Here is a 26,179-nt window from a genome sequence, read left to right as displayed (position 1 = left end):
TGTATTTAGGGCTCCATAGTGTAGGGAGGGTACCCTAGTAATGTAGGATTTTTCAGCCCTTGCATTTTAATGCACCTAGACTAGTTTTTGTATTAGGGGTAATTTTATAATTTCACATGCATTAAGTGCACTATTTGATGTGTGTGTTGGGAGAGAAATTTAATTGAATTGCGAGAAGCCCAATCCAATTAAATTTCGAACAAGCCTAAGGGGGAGGTGAGCATTTTCTTGTTACACCCCATTGCCACATCATATAGTCACTTTGTGTTAAACCAGCGGCCTCAATAACTTAAGAGGGATAGGCTCATAATGCAGAAGAAGTAGCAATCAATTTAATAATGTTCTCTAAACATGAAAGACAAAATTGATTGCAACAAAATAAATGAGATAAGGGAAGAGAGAATGCAAACACATTTTTATACTGGTTCGGCAAAGTCCGTGCTTGCCTACGTCCAGTACTCAAGCAACCCACTTGAGATTTTCCACTCCCTTTGTAAAAATCCGTTTACAAAGTCTGAACCACACAGGGACAACCCTTCCCTTGTGTTCAGGAATCCTTTACAACAAGAGACCCACGATCTCTTAATCCCTTTTCAGAAGTAAGAAGAAGAGAAGAAGAAATCTCTTTAAAAGAGAAAGATATTACAATTGAAGATCAATCAAGATTCCTTATTGAATATGCAAGTGTTTGACCAAGGAATCTTTTTGAGAGGATAAGACATTTCAGTTCAAAAAAACTCTCTCTACCAATTTTGTCCCAAGTCACACATATATATAGGCCTTTGATGGCCATTCAAAATCTAAATGATAAGATGTGGCTATTGGCGATATTCCTTGAAAATCCTCTCTGGTAATCGATTACAGCATTAGTGTAATTGATTACACAATTATTTTTCTTGAATAATTGTGACTCTTCATTTAAAATTTGAATTCCCAACGTTCAGAGTCTCTGGTAATCGATTACATATGATGTGTAATCGATTACACACTTTCCAACCATTGGTAATCGATTACATGTATTGGTAATCGATTACATGTGCCTTGGATGACTTGAAAGCTTTCGTTTTGAGGCAAGGCTTGATCTTGAAGAAATCTTGAATCAAGGCTTTGCTTGTTGAAAAAATCTTGTATTAATCTTGAAGCAAATGAGCCTTGTTTGATTCTTCTTTTGACATCATCAAAATCATGTATACATACCTTAACATTCTCCCCCTTTTTGATGATGACAAACATGTGATCTCTTCTCGACATCATCAAAGCTTGCATGACTTACATTCTCCCCTTTTTTGATGATGACAACCACCTGTAGGTTAGGAGCAACAAGAATAACAACAACAAAAAAGAATATCCATTTATATATAGTTTTACTCCCCCTTTGTATTGCAATGATTTCTTATATGAGATATGAAGATTTCATAGATTTCATATATAAAAAGCTGTCTCATAAAGATTTCATATATCTTTTATCTATCTCTCCCCCTTTGTCAACATCAAAAACAAATCATGAATAGAAAGGAGAAAGATGTTACTGTTGGATCGAGTGGCCTCAGAATAATTAAGAAGAGGGGGTTGAATTAATTATTCCTAAACCTTTACTAATTAAAAAATTACTCTTCTAAGGCTTTTACTAAGTTGTTAAGAGAATAAGGAGTAGAAGAGAAACTTAATAGAAAGTAAAAGCGGAAATTAAATGCACAGCGGAAAGTAAAAGAGTAGGGAAGAAGGAGACAAACACACAAGAGTTTTTATACTGGTTCGGCAACAACCCGTGCCTACATCCAGTCCCCAAGCGACCTACGGTCCTTGAGATTTCTTTCAACCTTGTAAAAATCCTTTTACAAGCAAAGATCCACAAGGGATGTACCCTCCCTTGTTCTCTTTGAACCTAGTGGATGTACCCTCCACTAGAACTGATCCACAAGAGATGTACCCTCTCTTGTTCTCAGTCAACAACCCAAGTAGATGTACCCTCTACTTGTACCACAAAGGATGTACCCTCCAATGTGTTAAGACAAAGATCTCAGGCTGTTAAACCTTTGATACTTTGTGAATGGGGATACAAAAGAATTCTTAGGCGGTTAGTCCTTTGAACACTTTTGTATTAGGGAAAGGGAAGAATCAAAAGAATTCTCAGACTGTGTCGTTTTGAATTATTTGACAAGGGAGAAGGGAGACACAAAAGAATTCAGGCGGTTAGTCCTTTGTTCTTTTGGAAAAGGGAGAAGAGATACACAAAAAGAATTCAGGCGGTTAGTCCTTAGCGAATTCTTTTTGGCAAAGGGAGAAGAGATGAAAAGAATGAGTAGCACAAGTTTTCAAGGTTTAGAAAACCAGAAAACTTCAGAAAGCTTTTGGTACAAAGAAGAAGAAGAAGTTCAAAGAGATTCAAGGCTTGTAAAGGATTGTAAGAGATTGATTGGAAAAGTATTCAAGATTGAATGAATGAATGTATTGAAAAGCAAATCAAAGCCTTGCTTTTATAGACTCTTCATGTCTGGTCAAGAGAACCATTTGGAAGAGTTATGACTTTTAGAAAAACTTAAAACCAATGCGAAAAACTCAAAAACCTTTTGAAGAGTTACATCTTTTGATTTATTCAGAAACAATCACTGGTAATCGATTACCAAATCAGTGTAATCGATTACACAAAGCTTTTATGTGAAAGGATGTGACTCTTCACTTTTGAATTTGAATTTCAACGTTCAAAGGCACTGGTAATCGATTATCAAAACATTGTAATCGATTACAGCCTTTTGAAATTAATTGGAACGTTGTAAATTCAATTTGAAAACTTTTTCAAAAACATTTTGCTACTGGTAATCGATTATAGCAATCTAGTAATCGATTACCAGAGAGTAAAAACTCTTTGGTAAACATGTTTTGAGAAAAATCCATGTGCTACTCAATTTTTGAGAAAACCTTTTCATACTTATCTTGATTAAGTCTTCTCTTGATTCTTGAATCTTCAGTCTTGAATCTTGATTTTGATTCTTGGGATCTTGAACCTTGAATCTTGATTCTTGACTCTTTAACTTTCCTCTTGAGTCTTGAATTGTTCTTGATTCTATCTTGATCACTTGAGTTGTTCTTTGATTGATCTTTGAGCTTTTTGTCATCACCTTTGTCATCATCTTTTGTTATCATCATTGTTATCATCAAAACATCTTTGAATGAATCTTGATTCACCATGAAGCTTTGCTTCTACAGTTACCACTTGTTGCAATGTATGAGAATCAAGTGATACCAAAAGGCATTAAAACAATCATTCAATATTAATCAAGCAAAAACAAGTGCAATAACACATCAATCAAAAACACAAATAATCAAACACACAATCAAAAGCAATCAACAAAACACAATCAAAAACAATTATCAAAGACAATCAACATAACTATCAATCATAATCATCAATGACAATCAAAAATTTAAGCAGAAAACAAGCATCAAAACTCAATCAAAAGTTAACAATCATAGACAAAATTCATCAAAAGTAATCAATCAAAGATAGATAAAAGATATATGAAATCTTTATGAGACATCTTTTTATATATGAAATCTATGAAATCTTCAAATGTCTCATATAAGCAAACATTGCAAATCAAAGGGGGAGTAAAACTATATACAAATGGATATTTTCTTGTTTTTGTTGCTCCTAACCTACAGGTGGTTGTCATCATCAAAAAGGGGGAGAATGTGAATCTATGTATACATGATTTTGATGATGTCAAAAGAAGAATCAAACAAGGCTCATTTGCTTCAAGATTAATACAAGATTGTTTCAACAAATAAAGCCTTGATTCAAGATTTCTTCAAGATCAAGCCTTGCCTCAAAACGAAAGGTTTCAAGTCATCCAAGGAACATGTAATTGATTACCAATACATGTAATCGATTACTAATGGTTTGCAAGTGTGTAATCGATTACACATCATATGTAATCGATTACTAGAGACTCTGAACGTTGGGGATTCAAATTTTAAATGAAGAGTCACAACTGTTCAAGAAAAATAACTGTGTAATCGATTACACTAATGTTGTAATCGATTACCAGAGAGGATTTTCAAGGAATATCGCCAACAGTCACATCTTATCATTTGGATTTTGAATGGCCATCAAAGGCCTATATATATGTGTGACTTGGGACGAAATTGGTAGAGAGTTTTGCTGGTCCAGAATGTCTTATCCTCTCAAAAGAAAATGAGAGAGATTCCAAGAGAACTTCATTGTCAAATGCTCTCTCAAAAGAAACTCTTGGGCAAACACCTGCAAATCCATTAAGAGTTCATCCATGGACATCAATTGTAATATCCTTCTCTTCAAGAGAGAATTCTTCTTTCTTTCTTCTCATACAAAGAGATTGTTTAAGGGACCGAGGGTCTCTTAAGTTGTAAGAATTCCTGAACACAAGGGATGGGTTGTCCCTGTGTGGTTCAGAAGTTGTAAAGGAATTTACAAAGAGAAAGGAAAATCTCAAGTGGGTTGCTTGAGTACTGGACGTAGGCATGGACTTTGCCAAACCAGTATAAAATTGTGTTTGCATTATGTCTTCCCTTATCTCATTTATTTTGTTGCAATCAATTTTGTCTTGCATGTTTAAAGAACATTATTAAATTGATTGCTACTTCTTCTGCATTCTAAGCCTATCCATCTTAAGTTATTGAGGTTGATGGTTTAACAAGTGGTATCAGAGCGAGATTCTTGTATAAATTTTAAAAACTTCAAGAATAGATATGGCCTCATTCAACTTTCCATTTCCTGAGGGAAAATCTGTTAATGGGCTTCTTATGTTCAATGGTGAGGGTTACCATTATTGGAAAACCCAAATGCAGATCTTTAAAGAAGCCATTGATTTAAAGATATGGGAAGCCATTGAATATGATTCCTTTATTCCTACAAGGGTAGAGAGAAATGAAACTACATAAAAAAACTAGAGAAGAAAGAAGATGATGATGAAAGAAGAAAGAAGAAGATTCCTCCTTAGCCCCAAAATGTTGAATGCGATTAATCTGGGCACATGAGATTCAATTGTCCTGTCTTCAAAAGAAGAATGAAAAATCTGACAAGAGGAATTTCAAAGAGAAGAAAGAAAAGAAAGTATACATCACTTGGGAAGATAATGTCATAAATTCTTCAAGTGATTCACAGAATAAAATCATAAGTCTGGGTATCATGATGAAAGACTATGAAAACGGAGAAGAGCAAAGTTGATACATTGATAGCAATTTCTCCAAACACATGGCATGCATCAAAGTTTGTTCATATTTCTCCCCAAGATAAGTGGATATGTGATTTATGAAGACAATAAACAAAGGCCACATTTCTCCCCAAGAAAAGTGAATCTCAAGATAGTGAATATGTGATTTATGGATACAACAAGCAAAGGTCACTTGATCAACAAGCCTAACAAGTAATATCAAATGATACCAACAGGCCACAAGGTCTAACACTTTGTGCATGTCCTTCATGCTTTACATGCCTCATGACACCTAAGCACACTTAGTGGAGAATCTTGGACTTGATATTGGATTAGTGGGTTGAACCACAATTGACATTCAATAATCATAATTAGTAAAATTTTGGCTCCAAATTTGGCTCCACAAATTCAAATTCAAATTCAAGTGAAATTTGAATAGAAATTCAAATTTCCTTCCGATTTAGTGTGACACTTAAGCTATAAATAGAGGCCTTGAATGTGCAGTTTTTCAACTTTGATTTTTGAGAAATTATATTTCAAAGTTCAGACCTCATTCTCCCTTTTCTCTCTCTCAAATTTTCGTTCCCCTCTCTCCTTCTCCCTCCACTCATCTTCTCCTACCTTCAAGCTCTTATCCATGGCTTCCTATGGTGGTGAGCATGTTCCTGACTCATCTTCCCCTTGAAGTGGCATCTCTAATCACCTTTCCTCCTTCTCCATTCCGCTGCCATTGATCTTCAAGAAGCAAAGGACTCCATTGATAAAGAAGATCCAAGGCCTACAAGCTCTACATGGAGCTACATTATGTGGTATCAGATCATCTTCCTCTAGGTGATGTTTTGTTACTTCCTCTATCTTTTTGTTCAGTCAATTCACTTTAATTTCTTGTTCTTCATCTTCTTTTCCATGTATCTCCTCCATTTTCTTGTGGTTTGGTTCTGTTTAGAGTAGATTCAAAAAATAAATAAACCAATTAAATCTTAAATCTACACTTGTTCTTGCATTTCTATGGTTCGAATTTTATAGATCTACTCTTGAATCATGTTTTTGCATTGATTTCAGGTTATATCATTTTTCAGTCATAATCTTCTTGTGTTGAACCTTTATATCTCAATTTTCTTGCAAAATATTGATTAGAAAGGAAAACACAAAAATTTAATTCATGTTGTCTTAGAGTCATATTTAGTCATAATAATTGTCACATTATGTTCTAAGTTTCTATTGAATTTTGATTTTGTTGATTGAATTCTAGATACATTTGTTCATGTATTCTTGAAATTCGTAGCCTATCATTTGAATTTTGAGTCTAATTCATGCATGTTATTCATAGCCTATCAATTCCTAGAAATAGTCTTGTTGTTGAACTTTTTTTTTCTAAGTTTCTTATATGATGCCTATGAATAAACTAAGTTGTGGTGCTGCATTGTGGCTGGATTTGTGAATCAAAATAAGTCTTAATCTCTCTTGAATTGTGTTATCCAAGACAATTGAGCATAAGTGTTGGATTTCCCCTGCAGTTACTTTTTGGTCCACTTTTTCTTTATACAAATATGTTCAAGGGAAATTCGATTTGCCGGAAAGCGCACCGGGTTGTCAAGTATTTAAAATTAAAATGGATAAATCTGAGTATCGAACTCAGGGAACTAGTATTAGACAGGGTTAAATTCATAAATAAGGCATTATTGAAGGAAACATTGATAATTGATGATTTAGAACAAAATTAAACTAAGTCTAGGCTAAAAACAGTAAAAATGCAAGTAAGATTGGTAGCAGTAGGTAAAGGTGTTGGGTCTTTCTAACAAACCAGCTGATGTATATAAAGATGTTTCTCCAATCAATCATGCTTGTGTGTTCTATGCTATAGCCTAAATTACTAAATCTCGATCCCTAGTTAGACTGAATCAATCCAAGTTTCATCCTCAGATCCCTCTTGTTGGACTAGACTTAATTTAGACAGCCCTCCTAGGTTTAGACTAACTTAAACTAAGTTTCATCCTCAGATCCCTCTTGTTGGACTAGACTCAGCTTAAATAGTTTGCGAAAGTTTAGATTAATTTAGCCTAAGCTTTGTCCTCAAATCCCTCTTGTTGGACTAGACTTAGACCAAACAACATTATTGTAATAACATATTTAAAACCAAAACTTAATCCACAGATCACTCATTTAAGACTAAGTTTCAATCCTGCTTCATTTAAGTTCTAAGGCAACAAAATATTTCCCAATGCTAAAGTCACCTAACTATGCACACAAATGGTTGATCAGACCAAGAGCATACAGAATTTAAGCACTGAAAGAAGCATTGAACACAAGAAACACAATCAATTAGATATTAAAGTAATTACATTAGTTGTTCTTTAGAAATCCCCAACAAGGGTGTTTAGCCAGCCATTACAAAAAAACCCTAACAATAATGAGATTAAGAGTAGATAATATTGCTCCATACACAAGAAGGGGGATCCCTCCTCCTCTTCTCAGCATTTCACAATCACTCTACAACTCACTAATCTCTCTGTAATTACACAACCTAGGTATCTCTGCAAAAGTTGCTCCTCTTGCTGCCTCCAGAGCTCTTTTCCAGAAATAGGCACTGTGGTGGGCTCTGACTTCTATGTGTGATGGTGATTCTCTGGATTCTTACCCTAATTCTGCATAAAATAGCTTTAAATAGGCTCTGAACCCGCAACGTTGCGCTTAGCGCCACCCTCGCGCTTAGCGCGAGTAAGTGGATTTAAGCTTAGCACCAGTCGTGCGCTGAGCCTGGCTAAAGACAACTACTACGCTTAGCACACTAATCTCGCGCTTAGCGCACTAATCTCGCGCTTAGCGCGCGACCCTGATATTGATGCTCTGCCAGATTCTTTTGTCACGCTAAGTGCGCTGAAGCTGCGCTTAACGGTGGATGCGCGCTTAGCCTAACTAATGAGCTAAGCTCAAATGTCACTTTTAGCACTTCATGACTTAGCCTCTTTTTCACCTGAAATTGCACAGATTTCATCATTAAATCCAATGGAAATATTCTAGAGACAACTTTAACCATAAAACAAGATTTATTTACAAAATAACCATAAATTGGGGAACTATACAAGTTTTGGAAAATGTTTTCTATACAAAAGTTAGTCGTATAAGATGATTAACAATAAGCAAACACAAATTGTAACTATCCAAGCCTTAAGTAACATAAACATTACTCTTGATTTCTAGGTTGAAATTTTGGTTGTTGTCAATTCTGGCACACCGTCTTCTTAACTCCACTATAGCTTGAATACTTCAATTTTTAAGCTGAAATTTTAACTAGATAAAATAGACATGTGGACGAAAACAATCAAAAACTAATGAAAACTAAATGAGCGAGAAAGGGTGATAAATATTAACGTCAAAATACACGTCCATAACAGCAAAAAAAATATGTATGCTTGATTTGCTTGAAAATAGTTCATTATTTTGAGTTGTATTACAAGCCTATTTCAGTTCTTGGAGTTTTTCATCTTTTAGATGTGTTGCCAAATTGACATAACTATAATTTTTCTTTGAGTTTTTTTTTTAATTTGATGATGACAATCATTATCAAGCAAATTTTTTTTTTACATTATCAAAACCTGCATGATTCACATTATCCCCCTTTTTTTATGATGACAACCATCTGTATGTTAGGAGTAAAAACAAAAGAATATCTATCTGTATAGTTTACTCCCCCTTGATTTTGCAATGATTGCTTATATGGAACAGTTGAAGATTGCATAGATTTCATATATAAAAAAGTTGTATCATAAACCCTTACTATCTTATCTTTTATCTATCTCTCCCCCTTTGTCAACATCAAAAACAAATCATGAGCAGAGAAGAGAAAAGCATTCAGCAATTTATAATGAATTAAAAGAGTAGAGAATGTCATGCTGTTCAAGTATCATTTTATGGCCTAAAAGAAAATGTTACCGCTTGTTGGAATATATGAGAATCAAATGATATCAAAAAGCATTTATCACATAATTGATGAATACTTAATAAACTATGCTTAAGATCATCAATAAGTAAAGCATTTTCTATGGAGGTAAAGGGATTCGTACCTATTTTTCCAACTCCAACAATTTTACCTTTGTTTGTTGTCTCCTTAGATCACATATTCACTATCTTTGGGAGAAATATGAATAAACTTTGATGCATCTCCCGCCATGTGTTTGGAGCAACCGCTATCAATGTGCCAACTTTGCTTCAAGGAGTCCATCATTCATATAATCATATTTTGATTTTAGTACCCAAATTTTCTTGGGTCCTTGTATGTTAGTTTTGAGTAAGAATCCTTTTGGAACCCATACCATTTTTCTAATGGTACTACTATTCTTTCTAATATAACATGTGATGCACTATGATCATTCTTACCACAGTAAAAGCATGTTAACAAGGGAGAACTAGCCTTTTGAGTGGAGGCAAAGAAATTTTTATGCATCTTTTGTTGATTTTCAGGATTATATCCTAATCCAGCTTCATCAAAAACACATCTTTGTTTGCCAAATATAATATCTAAATTATTTTTACCAAGAGTAAATTTGGCAAGAGCAATTTTTAAATCTTCAATTTATTCTTTAAATTTATCACAACATTCACATGAAGGAGATGTTTTATTGTTTCCTTGTATTAAGCATTTTGTAGAAAATTGATTTTTATCTACTGATTTTAAAATTTTTACTTCAGATTTAAGATTTTCTAACTCTAAATTTAATTTCAAAATTTCCTTTTCTAAACTTGAAATAGTTTACTTAGAATATGAAACTAATTTGGAAAGTTTGATAGATTCTTTATACAAATCATTCAATGCATCTTGAAGTTCATCAAAAGAAATAGATAAGTCATAGTTAGAAGACATTATCTCTTCTTCGCTTTCATAGTCTTTCACCATGAGACCCATATTTATGATTTCATTTTCTGAATCACTTGAAGAATCCATGTTATTATCTTCCCAAGTGATGTATGCTTTCTTTTCTTTGAAATTCCTCTTGTCGGATTTTTCCATTCTTCTTTTAAAGATAGGACAATTGAATCTCCTGTGCCCAGGTTGATCGCATTCATAGCATTTTGGGGCTAAGGAGGAATCTTCTCCTTTCTTCTTTGGATTGATGTTTGATATCCTTTGATTTCCTTTGTTTCTTTGAAATTTATTGAATCTCTTCACAAAAAACTTAAATCATCATCTTCTTCTATTTCATTCAAGTCCTCTTTGTCACTTTCTTCTTGAATAGAAGACGATGAGGCTTTGATTGCTATTCCTTTCCTCTTTTTATCATTCTATTCATGTTGATGGAGTCTCATAAGTTCCATTTCATGTTCTTGAAGTTTTCCAAAGAGAGTGGCAAGAGACATATTAGTGAGATCTCTTGATTCTGCAATTGTTGTTACTTTTGGTTGACATTGCCTACTTAAACATCTTAGTACTTTGTTAATGAGATCTTCATTAGGAAATATTTTTCCCAACGATGCAAGATGATTAACTATATGAGTAAATCTCTTTTGCATATCTTGTATGGTGTCATATTGATTCATTCTAAACAGTTCATATTCATGTGTGAGAATGTTTATTCTAGATCTCTTGACATTAGTTGTGCCTTCATGGGTTACTTGTAATGTATCCCACATTTCTTTTGCATTTTTACAGTTTGAGACTCTTAAATATTCATCCATGCCTAATGCAAAAGTGATTATATTTTTTGCCATTAAATTGTATTGAACCTTTCTTCTTTCATCATCATCTCATTCTTCTCTAGGTTTTTCTATAGTTGTATTTTCCACTACCATTGTAGGAATGAAGGGACCAATTTCAATGGCTTCCCATATATTTAAATCTACGGCTTCTATAAAGATCTGCATTCGGGTTTTTCAATAGTGGTAACCCTCGCCATTGAAAACAAAGGGCCTATTAATAGAATTTCCCTCGAGAAATGAAAAGTTATATGAGGCCATAATTATTCTTGAAGTTTTTAAATTTTAGACAAGAATCCTGCTCTGATACCACTTGTTGGACAAGTGGCCTCAATAACTTAAGAGGAGGGTGAATTAAGTTTCAAAATTTCCCACTAACAAACTTTAAACCCCCTTTTAAATGATAGGCTTAGAATGCAAAAGAAGAAGAAGAAGAAGAAGAAGCAATCAATTTAACAATCTTCTTTTAAAGGCGCAAGACAAAGTAAACTGCAGTAAAATAACTGAGAGGAGGGGTGAATTAAGTTTCAAAATTTCCAACTAACAAACTTTAAACCCCCTTTTAAATGATAGGCTTAGAATGCAAAAGAAGAAGAAGAAGAAGAAGAAGAAGCAATCAATTTAACAATGTTCTTTTAAAGGCGCAAGACAAAGTAAACTACAGTAAAATAACTGAGATAAGGGAAGAGAGAAATTTAAACTCAATTTATACTGGTTCGACCACTTCTCGTGCCTAGGTACAGTCCTCAAGAAATCCACTTGAGATTTTCCACTATCTTCTGTAAATTCTTTACAGACTTTGAACACACCTTGGGATCCCACACCCTTGTGTTCAAGATTCTCCAAGAGACAACCCGTCTCTTCATTACAATTGACTTTCTGAGATGAACAAAATTATTTCTCTCCTTTAGAGTGGATGACACAAATTGAAGTTCCTAGAGGAATTTCTCTCTTTTAAAGATGATAATGAAATTTGAAGTTCTTAGATGAATTCTCAATAGATTTGCAAGTGTTTTCCCAAGAGTTGTTGAGAGAGCATTTGGCAATGTAGTTCTCTTAGAATATTTCTCTCTTACTTTTTGAAGTCATACACACACATATATAGGCCCTTCGTGCCTTTTCAAAATGGTTTGAAGAGACGTGTCTTTTCAAAAAGCTTTTTCTGAAATTCTTCACTAGTAATCGATTACAAGTTTCTAGTAATCGATTACACAGGTTTCTGGTAATCGATTACAGGTTTCTAGTAATTGATTACACTAAGTATGAACCCACTTATCTTTGTACATATTAGATTAGGATTTCATTATTTTTGGGCATTGTATTTAGGGCTCCATAGTGTAGGGAGCGTACCCTAGTAAAATAAGTTTTTCAACCCTTGTATTTTAGGGCACCTAGACTAGTTTTTGTATTAGGGGTGATTTTATAATTTCACATGCATTAAGTGCACTATTTGATGTGTATGTTGGGAGAGAAATTTAATTAAATTGGGAGAATCCCAATCCAACTAAATTTCGGACCAGCCTAAGAGGGAGGTGAGCATTTGCTTGCTACACCCCATTGCCACATCATATAGTCATACTTTGTGTATGTCCTTCATGTTTTACATGTCTCATGACACCTAAACACACTTAGTGGAGAATCTTGGACTTGATCTTGGATTGGTGGGCTGAACCATAGCTGAAATTCACTAATCATAATCAGTGAAATTTTGGCTCCAAATTTGGCTCCACAAATTCAAGTGAAATTTGAATAGAAATTCAAATTTTCCTCCAATTTTGTGTGACACTTAGGCTATAAATAAAGGCCTTGTGTGTTCATTTTTCCAACTTTGATTTTTGAGAAATTAGATTTCAAAGTTCAGCCCTCATTCTCCCTCTTCTCTCTCTCAAAATTTTGTTTCCCTCTCTCCATTTCCCTCCATTCATCTTCTCTTACCTTCAAGCTCTTGTCCATGGCTTACTATGGTGGTGAGCTTGCTCCTGACTCATCTTCCCCTTGAAGTGGCATCTCCAATCACCTTTCCTCCTTCTCCATTCCGCTATTATTGATCTTCAAGAAGCAAAGGACTCCATTGATGAAGAAGATCCAAGGCCTACAAGGTCTACATGGAGCTACATTAAAGGCCACTTTATAATCTCATGAGGTGTCCAGGTTGGTCGTGGGACTAAGGACTTCAACCTCCCCAACCTCTCAGATATAATAATTCTAGGTTAACCAATCGATCCTGTCAGCTTATTCCATTTGCCAAGTAGTTCATTCCTTTTTCCTATTAGGGTTGCATAAAACCATATTGATGTCTATTAACTCATTGACAAGTGCACCAAATTGTCTCAAGTAGTAAAGTACTCGAAAGTCCGAGTGTTGAATCCACAGGAACTTTGTTTGTACTTAGATTAATTCAAATCCAATTTACAAGCAAGAGATGAGGAATTTAAAATAGAAGATAAAGAGAGGTAGGAGATAAGATAAAGATTTAAAATAAAAGATAAGAGATTAGAAAATAAAATAAATAAGAGATTTTTAATGTAAAAGATAAGAAAAATATAAGATAAAAATGATGATAAAAAGATAAATTTAGAATTTAAAATATGTTGGGGCCTAGCATGCCTAATTATCCTTTATGCAATATTAATGTGTTTCACTATTTAATACTATTCCAATTTCCACCTAAATCTACTAACATACTCAACCCTGATCCCTCATGATGAAGAACCTAATTTATCTATTCTCTCTCCCAAATCCCTTTGCAGAGATAAAATCGTAAATTGCATGAAGCTTAGAGATGTATGCAGAGGCAAAAAAAAGTCACTCTATCCGTAGCAATGAAATGTTTAGATACCTTTTTCCAGTTCTTTAGAAATTACCATTTCCCAATGTAGAACCCCTAAAACTAATGCATGGATGATCAGGCCATACAATAACAATAAAACATAGGAAAGAAACAATAAAAATTGGCATTGCATTAAATAGATAGTAAGGAAAGATTACATTATAAGGGCATTTGGCTGCTAGGCTCCCAACAATGGGGTTTTAGCCTCTCATTGACATGAGAAGCTATACACTTTAGGGGATGATATGGATAGAAGAAGAGGGACGAATAGAGGAAGATAAATGGATAATGGACATAGATAGAGGGTTTCCCCTATTTGAGATACTCAGACTTAGGATGTATTCATTAAAGAGTTCTGAGTCTTGGTGTCTCGGTCTGTAGGTGTGTAGGGATATGGTGTATTTCTCCTTTGCTTCCTACTCCTTTTATAGGCCTAAGGTAGCTTAATTTCCACGCGACCTCGTGCTTAGCGCGAAAGCCTGCGCTAAGCACACCTTTGGGCTTCTTCGTGGGCCTTCTTCACACTAAGTGTGAACTGACCACTAAGCGAGGAGATGCACTGGGCCTGTCTTGCATGCTAAGCGAGCTGTCCTAATCTTCAACTTTTTCTTCAAGACTTTTTCTTCATGTTTTTGCATCAATTTTCTCCAAAGCACTTGAAATTTTCTTCTTTTGATTCCTGCTGATAAAAAATTGCAAAGATATTAATTTCTTTATTATTTCATTAAAAACTATAGTAAAGTAAAGAAATTGCAATCATTCTTAGCCAAAATTGACTATCAAATTAACTCAAATTTCACAGTTATCAATGTCTATGCTTGGAAAGGGGTCAGTATCGACAGTCATCTCATCAATGCTTTGGTCGGACAGCTACAACCTTCCCTCCTTGAGGACGAAGAAGTTGGAGGTTTTATGACTGTAGAAATTATGCCACTTGAAATATTACTTGTCTTTTATATCATCAGTTGAAGAGATTTTACGTCCATACATCCACCGAATTTGCTAATCTTTCATAAGATAATTGAATATCAATCTCCTTTTGAAATATGAAATAGATATTTGAATTTAGCATTAGTGATATTAGAAGTTATCGTCTTGGCTACTTTCAACATCGGACAAGAATAAGGTTTACCCCTAACGATCTCAGCTTCTTCCTGAATTGAAACGACATTGTACTCATTAGTATCAGTAACTAACACTAAATGTGGACCACAACCTTTCTCATTTCCATTCTTCATCTTTGACGAATTGCTCCACCCTTGTGGCGTTCAAGGCTAGTTTATTCATATCACTATACTTTTGTGCCACTAATTTCTCTTTCAACTAAGAATAGATATTACTCATAGCAATAGTTGTATATTTGGTTTCAAGAAATTGTATCGAACATTGGCCAACCATGCTTCTGAATCTCTCTAAGAATTCCACTACTGATTAATTGACTTGTTGCTTCAAACCCATCAGATCATTAATATTAACATCTGGTTGACGTATATAAAATCGATTGTGAAAACATTTTTCCATGTCAACCCATTTCTATATCGAATTTTGTGGTAGTGTCAAATACCAATTAAGCGTGGTCCCCGTAAGAGACAAAAGGAACAACTGAAGTTTATGGCAATCATTTTAGCTTACCTCACTACACTGGGTTGTAAATCATCCCACATGTTCTAAGGTAGACTTTCTATCTTCTCCTATGAAGGTAATGAAATTCAAAAATCTTGTAACCCTTAGGTAAAGGGGCCATTTGTCAACCTATTCAAGATACAATTTCTTGTAAACACCTATCCCTTTTTATTATCACTTTATGAACTTTTCTTTGTCTTGAAAAAATAGAATTTGGCTCTGGATTTCCCTTTTGTGAATTCTAGGGTTTCTCTAAATTTGAAAGTTCTCACTTGATAAGTTCATATACCAAGACTCCATTGGTTTTAGTTATATGCAAAAATATTTCATCATCATTTCGGTTATTACCCGAGGATCAATTAACTACGATGCTCATATCGGCTGGTTGGAAGTTTGTACCATTCCATGAGGACTTCTTGCCGACAGATGGTTCCAAGCTAAATCACCATTGGGCATAACATTAGTAGTTGACACACCTAGCTTCCCTAGTTGTGGCATGCTAATATGGCCTATAGTATTAGGCAGTACTTGCCAAGTTAACCTACCCGTTAAGATGATTATTTTGATTTGTGTGATTGGCATACAATCAATGCCTCCAGGCATGTGATTGTTCACATTCGATGGCATATTAAATGAAGAGGCAAAAAATATATTTGATACTTGTACATGGTTCGATTGGATTGATGTAATAAACCATGTCAAAGGCATCACCATCTAAATGTTGTGTTAGGTTTGGACAGCCATTCATGCCCACCTTAGATTTTGATGATTAACAAATAGTATAAATTGTTGATATATTAATGAGTTTATGACAAGTGGACATTACCAACGTTATTAAAGGACTTAATTGTTATCTACATATATTGTCTAAACTCAAAGAGAAAATTACTTTATTTATTATTAACTAGCGTCCAACCCGTTAAAACCAAGAGTGTCCATTCGTGATATTAACCGGTCTTATACACTATATATAATTAAAACTCGCATCCAGTTGATATGAGACTCGTACATCTTTCAAAGTGTTCAACACAGTTTGAAAAGGATTTGATAGCTGAAAAAGAAAGTACATGTATTGTCTTTCATGAATTTTGTATTTGTCTTTATTTGAATTTCTAACATTTGAATTTAAGGAAAGAACAAAATAGAAGAGAAGAGAAGGTATACATAGAATATGCCTCTAGGGTCACTTTTTTCGAGTATAAAGAGCTTTTTGTAAAGAATTCTTCCAATAATTTTTCTAACCCTCTTTTTTAAAAAGTACACACTCAATGAGTGGATAAACAATAATGCTAAAATACAAGATAACTTTGCTCGCAAAGAATAAATAATGAAAGCTTAAATGAATTGTCCAGTGATTTCGGTAGAGTTTTGCTTTAGAGTTATTCTCATTTTCTTGTAATAATTTCATTGTCATGCTTTTTGGGTAGAGTTTGCCTTTTATAGACTTCAGTAAGGGATTCGTTATGAGATTAGTGTTGAGTCCTTCAAATGACCGTTGTCTTATGCTGGGAGATGAGACTACATGGCATGGTCTAATTTGAGATGAAATGAGCAAAAGGCAATAAAAGGACACACAAATAGTTGTTCTTGTTTATGTTGATGATCTAATAATTTTTGGAAATAATAGGATTGTGTTGGTAACCAAATTCAATATTTTAGTACTTAGCAAATAAGTTAGCCAATGCAATAGGTTTGAAAAATACAAAACAATCGACTGGTTGTCAATAATGTATGTCAATCTATCTGATGTCGATCGAAGGATGCCGATAAAGATAAGGTAATGGGTCGTGGGTTCTTTAAAGCCAAATTGACTAAAGAAGTCCATCAGATGTTGATTCATGGGAAAAGATAAGGATTGACAAGGTCAAAGCTGAGTGGAGCGGTTTGATTTAGGATCCCTTAAATTAAGGAGTAAGTCTTAGTAGTGAGTTGAAACCATTTTTAGTATTTGATCACGATTAATGTGGATCAGCTTAGTTATCTATAAATATTTGAATTGTAACAACTGGTAGGACTTTCAACTCAAATTCAAATCAATTTATCTTATCTTCTATTATTTATTTCGTACTTTACAAGCATTTCGTTATTTTCAAGACTTTCAAATTCCTTTACCACTTTCGATATAGCTTTTTTACTTCATCTACACCAAGTTCTCTTTGGAGTAGTTTGTGTGAATCGCTCACCATCCACTGCCATAGACTTCAAGACCACTATTGAGGTTTGGTCTAACGAACTAGTTGAATACTCAATGCTAAAGGTGTTTGGATGTTTAGCATACTATCACATAAGTGAAGGTAAGCTAGAGCCCATAGCCAAAAAGGGATTCTTTATGGGCTATGGAGATGGAGTCAAAGGATTTTGAGTCTAGTGTCCATTTTATTGAAAGGTCATTTTGAGTAGAGATGTCAACTTTGAAGAAATCTCTGTGTTGCATTCTAAATCTAATGAATATTTGGGCAAGGCTAAGGATGTCACTAAGCAAATGGAGTTTGAGAGCTCCACAATCAGAAACATTAGTGATCAGAAGCACCTTATGAAACTAATCAAGATCTTCAAATGTACCCTCAACATCAATTGAAAGGACTGACTAGATGAGTCAAAACCATCTGAAGCAGCCCAAAACCACAACACCCAGAAAGTCACAAAGACAAATTAAAGCTCCTGAAAGATATGTCTTTGATATAGTGTCTTATGCGCTACATGTAGCAGAAGAAATTGATTCATTTGAACCAACCACTTATTAGGAAGCAATTTCTTGTTTTGAAGTTGAGGAGTGGACAATCGCTATGAATAAAGAGATGGAATCCCTTTAGAAGAACTAGACTTGGGATTTAGTTGAGCTAGCTAAAGGTAGACGAGTAGTAGGGTACAAGTGGATCTTCAAGAAGAAATCTAGATGGTGCACTAAAGAAGTCATTTGTTACAAAGCACGTCTGATAGCTAAGGGCTACAGTCAGAAGGAAGGAGTGGACTACAATGAGATATTCTCTCCAATAGTTCGACACACCTCCATATGTGTTTTGCTGGCCCAAGTAGAAACTCTAGACATGGAGTTAGAACAACTCGATGTCAAAACTGCCTTTATCAATGGAAGACTAGAATAAGACATTCTCAAGCAAAAACCTGATTATCAATACAGATTCTATTAATTGGATAATTTCAAAATGAGCTATAACTCAAATTATTTGATCTGATAATATCACAAATGTCTGGTCGCGAGTTGACAACAAGGAAACATGTAACCATTTAATTGATGCATCAATTAAAATAATAAAATATCTAAATGATTCACATGGTGAGTGTATTGATCCACAAATATCACCCTATGTCCATTCTAAAAATGAAATGAACTCATTCTCATTTTTTCTTGGTGATGGTTTAATTATCAACTTCCTTTGGAAACATATAGTATATAAGAAATCACTATATTGAAGAATCTTATGGTTCTTCAATGGGTGTTCACATGAAATTTCAAATATTTTTCTCATCATAACAGACACGGGATGACCCAATTGGTCATGCCAAAACAACAAACTCATTTTTTTTTGTAAACTTCTGGTTTACAATTGTATGTTTTTCAATTGTACTATTAAACATGCAATGCAAATTTAACATTGATCTTTTGTCTAGTGTGAATCATTATACTATTAATGAGACATACAAAATATATCTCAAACTATTTCTTAAATTATTTTTCTTGATATTGCTTACCATAAAAGACACATCACATACAATGTATACATGTTTATAAACCAAAAAAACCATTCAAGCACAAGATTTGCGACCTTAATACATGTAAAAATTATTATAATTTGTTATATAAAATCAATCATGCGCAATACATAACTTTAAAACAATTTCATATTCATTTTAATATATCATTAATTATGCCCATGATAAACAAAATGGACAATGATAATTCACTGAATGCATATATAAATATAAAGATGACAACATACATATATGACGCTCAAAATAATTTGAATTTTGATCATTGCCACAAGCAACAAATACCATATATTGGTCTATAAACCAATTTACTAAAAGGTTTCAGAAACATAAGTAAAATCCACACACACACATATGTGTGTGTTATTGATTCCATGAATTTACAAATATTTTAAGCCAAATAATATGTCTTCTGACAAAAACATGAATCAAATCATAATGTAGGAATAAGCATGATTACAAAATAATCCAAAAGATTTCCATATAAAACATTTAAATCATATGTAATCAATGTTAATTACGTCTATAACAATAATGAATAAAAGTTGTATAATAAAAACAAACTATTTGAATGATTATTTGATAAAAATACATATGTGCAACATTCACTTCAGGGAATGGAGCAATGTAAGTCAAATGAGTCATATTCTTTTGAGTTCACACTTTAAGGTCTTCGGGATCTTTTTCAAAAATATTTTTAGAATTTCTTTATTTGATAGTGTCTTCAAGACACAATATGTCTAAATAAATTTTATGTTTTTGTGAACAATATAAATATACATATCATAGTTATGAATAATATGATCAGAGAGACGAGAAGAGTTTTATCTTGCAATGTAAACTCAAAAGAATATAATTTTCTCTTGCGCAAGATCAAATTATAATGAAATTCATAACACGTCTCAACCATTCCAACATTATTTTCTTGCTTTGAGTGAGAAAATTTATTTTTAATTTTTAATTTTGCATTATTTTTAATTTTTAATTTTGCATTATTTTCTCACTTCAGTTGAGAAAAATATTCTAAAATTTATTTCTATGATCGAGACTCTTAAATGTGTTGGACACTATGAAGCACGGACTCTTAAAATATTATTTGTATTAATTATTTTTATCCTTAATTAAAGTAAGTCTTAGAATGATATTGCAATAAGAAAAATATAATCCATTAATATTTGTTAGTTTTGTTGTTTTGGAAAAATATATCAAAATAAATTTAATACTCTCAACTAAATTAATCAATTTTTGTAATAATGATAAATTAGTTATTTAGATGTTATAATAAGAATCCGAAATAATATTAGGAGATTTTTGGAAGAAAAAATAAGAGGTATATTAATAAGAGGTGGAAGTAAAAATATCAATGGCCTAAATTCGGAATACAAATTACGCTATTTCTAGAACCTAATCTTAAGTGAAGATCAGAATATAAATTGGGGTAGAGATAGATAACGGTGTTAAAATAGATTGAATCTAAAGTTCTTATGGTTATTAAAATATCTCATTATTATAATCAAGAGGAGAATCACTTAGGTATCAAATAAAAAAGATATATCTAATGATAGAAAATATTTTAAATTTAACATATAAAACTATAAATGATTAAGATTTAATACTAAAAATATGATTTTTTAACTGATCAAATGATATTAAATTTTGACAATTCAAAATTAATTCTTATTCTCATGTAAAATATTTTTATCTCATATTATATATCCTAATCAAACAAAAATCTCAAATACATCTTAGTCATTAAAAAAAAGTTAGGTGTCAAATAAAAGTCCCAAATACATTTTAGTTATTAAAAAATATTGTAAAAAATATTACTAACAAATTTTTTTTACAAGAAATATTGTTAAGAATTATTTTAGTTTTCACGTTTTCTTATATTTTATAATTTATTTAGTTAATATTATTTAATTATATATATATATATATATATATATATATATATATATATATATATAAGTATAAAGACTTTTTTTTATCATTTTGGACTTTTTTTCAAACAAAAACTCAAAATGTACGGTCAAACAAACTAATTTACCTATCATGGTTATTTTTGTCACATTTGATATAAGAGGCGCCATCCTATACGACACAATAATCTTTTATCTGGATTATTTTTACAGCCAATGTAAAAGATCATTACACCACATCTTTTGCATCCGACGTGACCCAAAAAAACACATGATGGTTAAATAGTTTGTTTGACCACCCATCTTGGTATTTTGTTGGGGGAAAAATCAAAATGATTAAAAAGAAAGCCTAAAAGAATAAGAATGATTTTTCTAGATTTTGTTATCACATTACACGTTATTGTAAATCATCACAACACGTAAATATTATGAACAATATAGATACCTGTAAATGGAACTACTAGTGTAGAGAATATTTTGCCTTGAAAATAATTGTACGCAATAATTATGTTATCAATATTCACATAGAACACTCACCATCTTGAAATCTAGTACATATAGTCAACTACACCATTTCGGATTTCATCACCAAAGTAGTATTCACTTTCACGGCTGACATAATGAGCCAAAGCACAAGTTTAAATTGGCCATGAAGAAACAAATAGCCTCCAAAAACAATTTCTCACACAAATAACCTCCAATGAAGAAGGCAAAACTCCAGCTCTAGCTAGATAAGAGCTTAACTTCATAATATGACAAAAGTTGCAAGAGTTGAGGAACCAAAGAAAGTAGTATTATTTCCGCTTACTAGCATGAAACATCAGATGATGACGACCAAAACTTCATGCACTATATTTGCTGCATCCAGAAGAAGAAAAACCACAGCAATTGAAGCATGAAAGGGAGAAAAAGGATGCACTACCCCGGCAATTGAATGGAACAACTTCTGGATTTGGTACCAAAAAGGGCATCATACATAGAGCACCTCATAACCTGTCCATCCAATCAAGGATACTGTCTTGAGAACAAAAATACAAACTCTGCATGCAAATTGAAAATCAGACTATGTTAGTAAGTTGGAGAACTCAATAAAAAAGTGGAGTCAGCAAGAGTAAAATTATGCTTACAGAAAGATCAAAATCAGGAGTATCCAATTCCAGTGAATCCAGAACAGAAATTCCGCAAGATTCATTATCATTTCTAGCCCTTTGGGTAGCATAGCCTGCAATGTCTTCAAGATTGGTGGAGTCCAATCCAGGGTCATTTAATATAGCAGAAGAATCTAAGATCTCCTTGCACAATAAGATGTCGTCACAGCCATCATATTTGGTGCTTTCCTCAGCCTGCGATTCGCCAGCTAGCCATGCAGCATTGCCAGTAAAGTCTTGATCCTGAATATCTGATTGTGGAGCATGTGATTCTCCAGGGATTGTCTTGGTATCCTAGTTCATAGAAAGTAAATTTTAGTGAACCAAGTAGATGGTAAAAAATGTCAAGTAAAACTATTGCATCACTTGTGTACTCATTAGATCTAGAACAACTCTTTTCCATTTGATTTTTCTAGAAGATAATTGACCTTAAAGTGAAATTAATAATCATATTTAACCATATGCATCATATATAGTTTACTCACCAGGGCAGAAGACAGAAGTACAGTTTCATCAATGTTATCATCACAATCAACAGATTTTCCCGCACGAGGTGGATTGGGGGGATTTGGTTTCGGAGTTCTAGGACCTGTTCGTGATATTATATTGTCAGGATCTTCAGCCATTGGATTGCCCTCATTTTTCTCAGTCTGCTTTTGCTGTTGACAGAAAATTTTTGAAACCACATATTCACCTTCCTTTTCTTCTTCTACAGTCCCTAGATGGTACTGATGCATTACCCAGTTGGATTTATAAGACCTGGACCCATTCTCACTGGATCTTACGTAGAGAACCATGATCTTCTTAAAGCCCTTATGTGCTCCATCTTCTATTATAGCTTTCGTCTTGCCAGTCTTATGCCAGCGCACATGCTCTTCAGTCAAACCCTGTTGATGATGAATCTTTCGACGCTTTCGTTGACCAGTAGCATATGCATTGGTTGTTCTGTGAAAGAAATGGACATAACTCCCATCTTTCTTAGCACCTGAAAAACAAAATAGACATAATTTGGTTACACAGTTCCAGAAAAGGGCCAATAGCCTAAACATGTAGATTTAATTATAAGATAATCATAATTAGAAGCCACTAAGTTTTTCTGGCAATAAAATATTCTTCCTTCCCTCAACCCCCATCAGTGAAGCATTAAACATAACTATCAGCATGATTAGAATCTTGATTAGGTTCAGGTCTATCTAACAGGGAAATTGAGATTCAATGAACTTAAACTTTCAATGTGTTTTTAGATTATATTGTGTCCTGTTTTATTTTTTCAAACATCAATTTAAAAACATGCATTGAATTCTAAGGTGCAAAAGGCAGTCAAATTACATTGATGTGTCATTCATGGCACTTTTCCATAACCAGTTCCACAAGGGACATCTCTAGTCACTTACATTGATCAGTCTTCCTTCCAGATGTTTGTGTGGTTTGATTAATGACTTCATTTTACAGGTTCATTGATCAATCAAGTATAATAAAAAGAGTGGTAAAAGTTTACATATTTGAATTGAAAGCAAAAAGGTCAGAGAAATCTCACCTGGAAGATTTTCCGGATGTGTGTAGCAAATTCCTTGGTCTCCTTCCAGTGTTGGGATGAACTCATTGATAAACATGTGTTGCTGAGTGTTTCCAATGCCACATTTTGCTGCTAAATGTTCTAAGAGTTCTACATCAGAAGGATCAAACTTTACACCAAGAGGAAAGCCAGGCCACTCAGTAGAAACCTACATGCAAAGAAATATTTCTAATGAAACATCTTCTATCATTCAAACTCATGCTAAACTTTTTCAAGAAATGAATCCTGCTACAGAAGTAAAGTATGCAAACTTTCCCGCAAGCACATTAAACAATAGAATTAATTCTGTGTACCACAAGAAAAAAAAAAAAAAAAAACAAAGGATAAAGGAATAGGAGCATAAACAGTCTCTATAGTAACATGAAAAGCTCTACTGTAAGAGCAGAAATTGCTTCTAACATTACTGCATTTTTAGTGCATGTGTGAATTTGAGTAAGCTGTTATGAACATAGAATGAATATAATGTCAAATTGTAACATACATCACTGTTATCAATATGATAAGAACAGTTTGGACATTCACGATATGCCCCACAATCTTTGATTTGATCAGCTGAAGATAGAGTAGTGCTTTTCACTTTCTTTGCAAATCCTCCAATGTCAATAAGCCAGCTCCTGTAGAGAAAATTAGCAAATATACTCTATATTGCCAGTCTGTGACTAACAAATGAAAAAAAGCTGAAGAACTTTAAATGCGTATTTACTTAAGAATGACCAACAGAACAAGAGCACTGATAGATAACTGAAACTCAAATTTCTAGTATTTTTGTTTTAGCAAATGTGAATCAGCTTCTTTACATGATTAAAAGAAAATGCACTCAGTCACTTAAGAATGTCAATAACATATACTGAGTTTTGACCAAGGGCAACCAAAGAAAAGCATGCAGAAGGAACAAAATAAGAGGGAATTGTGGGAACAGAACACAATACATTGCTATAGATTCCAGATGCAGTAAATTCTAATGGCTCTATGTAGCAGCAACACATCCTACTGCCTGAGAAACTGAAAATAGACATGCAAGGACAGGGTGCAACGGCAAACAAGTAGCATTTTGTAGTATAACGAAATTAAATAAAATCATCAATATAAGAAACATCAAAATTTCCCCACCAAATCAGCCCAAAATGATACGAAAGATTTGCTTATATCATATATAATCAGCTAGAAACCCTGCTCCTTTACACATGTCAGACATAATATTCAATAGAATGTGCAAAGTCAGTTTCTCGTGGTTTCATTTGGGGTGCAAACACCCAAAACAATACATAAAACAAGTAAACAACAACAAAGCTCCAAATTAACGTCCTTCACGGATTATCAATATCATGGTCTGATACAAACTGATTTCACTCAATGTCCATGTTCATCACTTCCATTACAGGCCACCCCTATATTTTCATTCTCATTGACATAAGTAACTATGAAACCCCAGCAAGTCTTCACTACTATATTTACACATTCGCTAGCTCAAATGGGTGTATTTCAATCTTCCAAAAGAATCCCTAATCACTATCTAGCACTTCCCAACTGTCCTCTGCCCACGTTGCAAGAGTGTCAACCATACCCCCCGCCCACCCATTCTAACTTGTGGTCAAACTAAAGCACCAAAAATGTTATGAACCTCCATTCTAAGAAGGGAAAATAGCTAAAATTTACAGTACCATTCACTTTATTTCCACTTGTGTTCCTCTTATTTCCATTCTATTACACAAAAACAGCAAATCCCCAAAATGGGAATGTCAGAATACCCACAAACAATCATTTCAGAGATTGAAAAAAAAAATTCCAAAACAAACTGTCCTAATCCATCATTAACCCCAGAAGACCAAAAGAAAAAACACAACAAAAATTAAAATAAAAACAAGAAAGAATGAAAGAAACTTAAACTGTGACACACCCTACACTACACAAAAACCTCAAAACTCAACCAGGTCCATGTTACACCCAACCCACACACAAAAAAAAAAGTTGAAGGGGCTAATAAAAATAAAAAAGGAAGAAGCTTTCGAAACAAAACATGTCTCTCCAACTTCACAAACGAAAACTTTGTTTCTGCAGTGTTGGGCATCACTGATTCTAAGCTCACCTAGCCATTGTATCGAAGAAGAGCAACAAAGAAAACGCATTCGAGAGACAAGTTCAGCGTATTCAACCTCTACAACGTTTTTTTTGTTGCAATTTCTCAGTAGGCAAAGACAAAGAAAGCGACAGTGTGTACAAGTGAGCGGGAAATTCCACCAAGGATGTGCGTTGGAATTGCCATGGAAGAGGTTGGGTTTCCGAACCTGTGCCTCGTCTTCGGTGTTTTCCACTACGAAGAGACGCGCCTGCGGTTTGGATGGGCCCCACGAGTGACCTAACGGAACTCCGGACCTGTGGTTTGTGTGTGGAATGGAAGGTGAAGCTTCGAAAACCGAGTAAGTGCCAGTAAACCTTGTTCACCAAGCTACAGATGGTATCCTTCCATTTTT

At 33.7% G+C, this 26,179-nt stretch overlaps 1 protein-coding gene across 1 annotated transcript; it reads right to left on the bottom strand.

Moving 5' to 3' along the window:
* Nucleotides 1–21,459: 21,459 nt before the first annotated feature.
* LOC100780442 (SUPPRESSOR OF GAMMA RESPONSE 1) lies at nucleotides 21,460–26,179 on the bottom strand. Its single transcript, XM_006603949.4, has 6 exons — nucleotides 25,795–26,179; nucleotides 24,190–24,322; nucleotides 23,670–23,856; nucleotides 22,618–23,117; nucleotides 22,112–22,426; nucleotides 21,460–22,024 (listed from the first exon to the last, which is right to left on the bottom strand). Exons 1-6 carry the CDS (start codon nucleotides 25,800–25,802, stop codon nucleotides 21,971–21,973), a joined length of 1,197 nt encoding a protein of 398 aa, XP_006604012.1. The 5' UTR covers nucleotides 25,803–26,179; the 3' UTR covers nucleotides 21,460–21,970.

The sequence above is a fragment of the Glycine max genome, chromosome 19 (assembly GCF_000004515.6).
Source record: "Glycine max cultivar Williams 82 chromosome 19, Glycine_max_v4.0, whole genome shotgun sequence".
In the NCBI taxonomy this organism is placed as follows: Eukaryota; Viridiplantae; Streptophyta; class Magnoliopsida; order Fabales; family Fabaceae; genus Glycine; species Glycine max.
The sequence above is the reverse complement of the archived record's forward strand: the minus strand, read 5'-3'. Positions and strand labels throughout refer to the sequence as shown.

Coding starts and splice junctions, on each gene's coding strand:
- LOC100780442 (XM_006603949.4), bottom strand. Junction 23,118..23,669: donor ACATCCGGAAAATCTTCCAG/GTGAGATTTCTC, acceptor TTTGTTTTTCAG/GTGCTAAGAAAGATGGGAGT. Junction 22,025..22,111: donor CTCCTGATTTTGATCTTTCT/GTAAGCATAATT, acceptor ATTTGCATGCAG/AGTTTGTATTTTTGTTCTCA.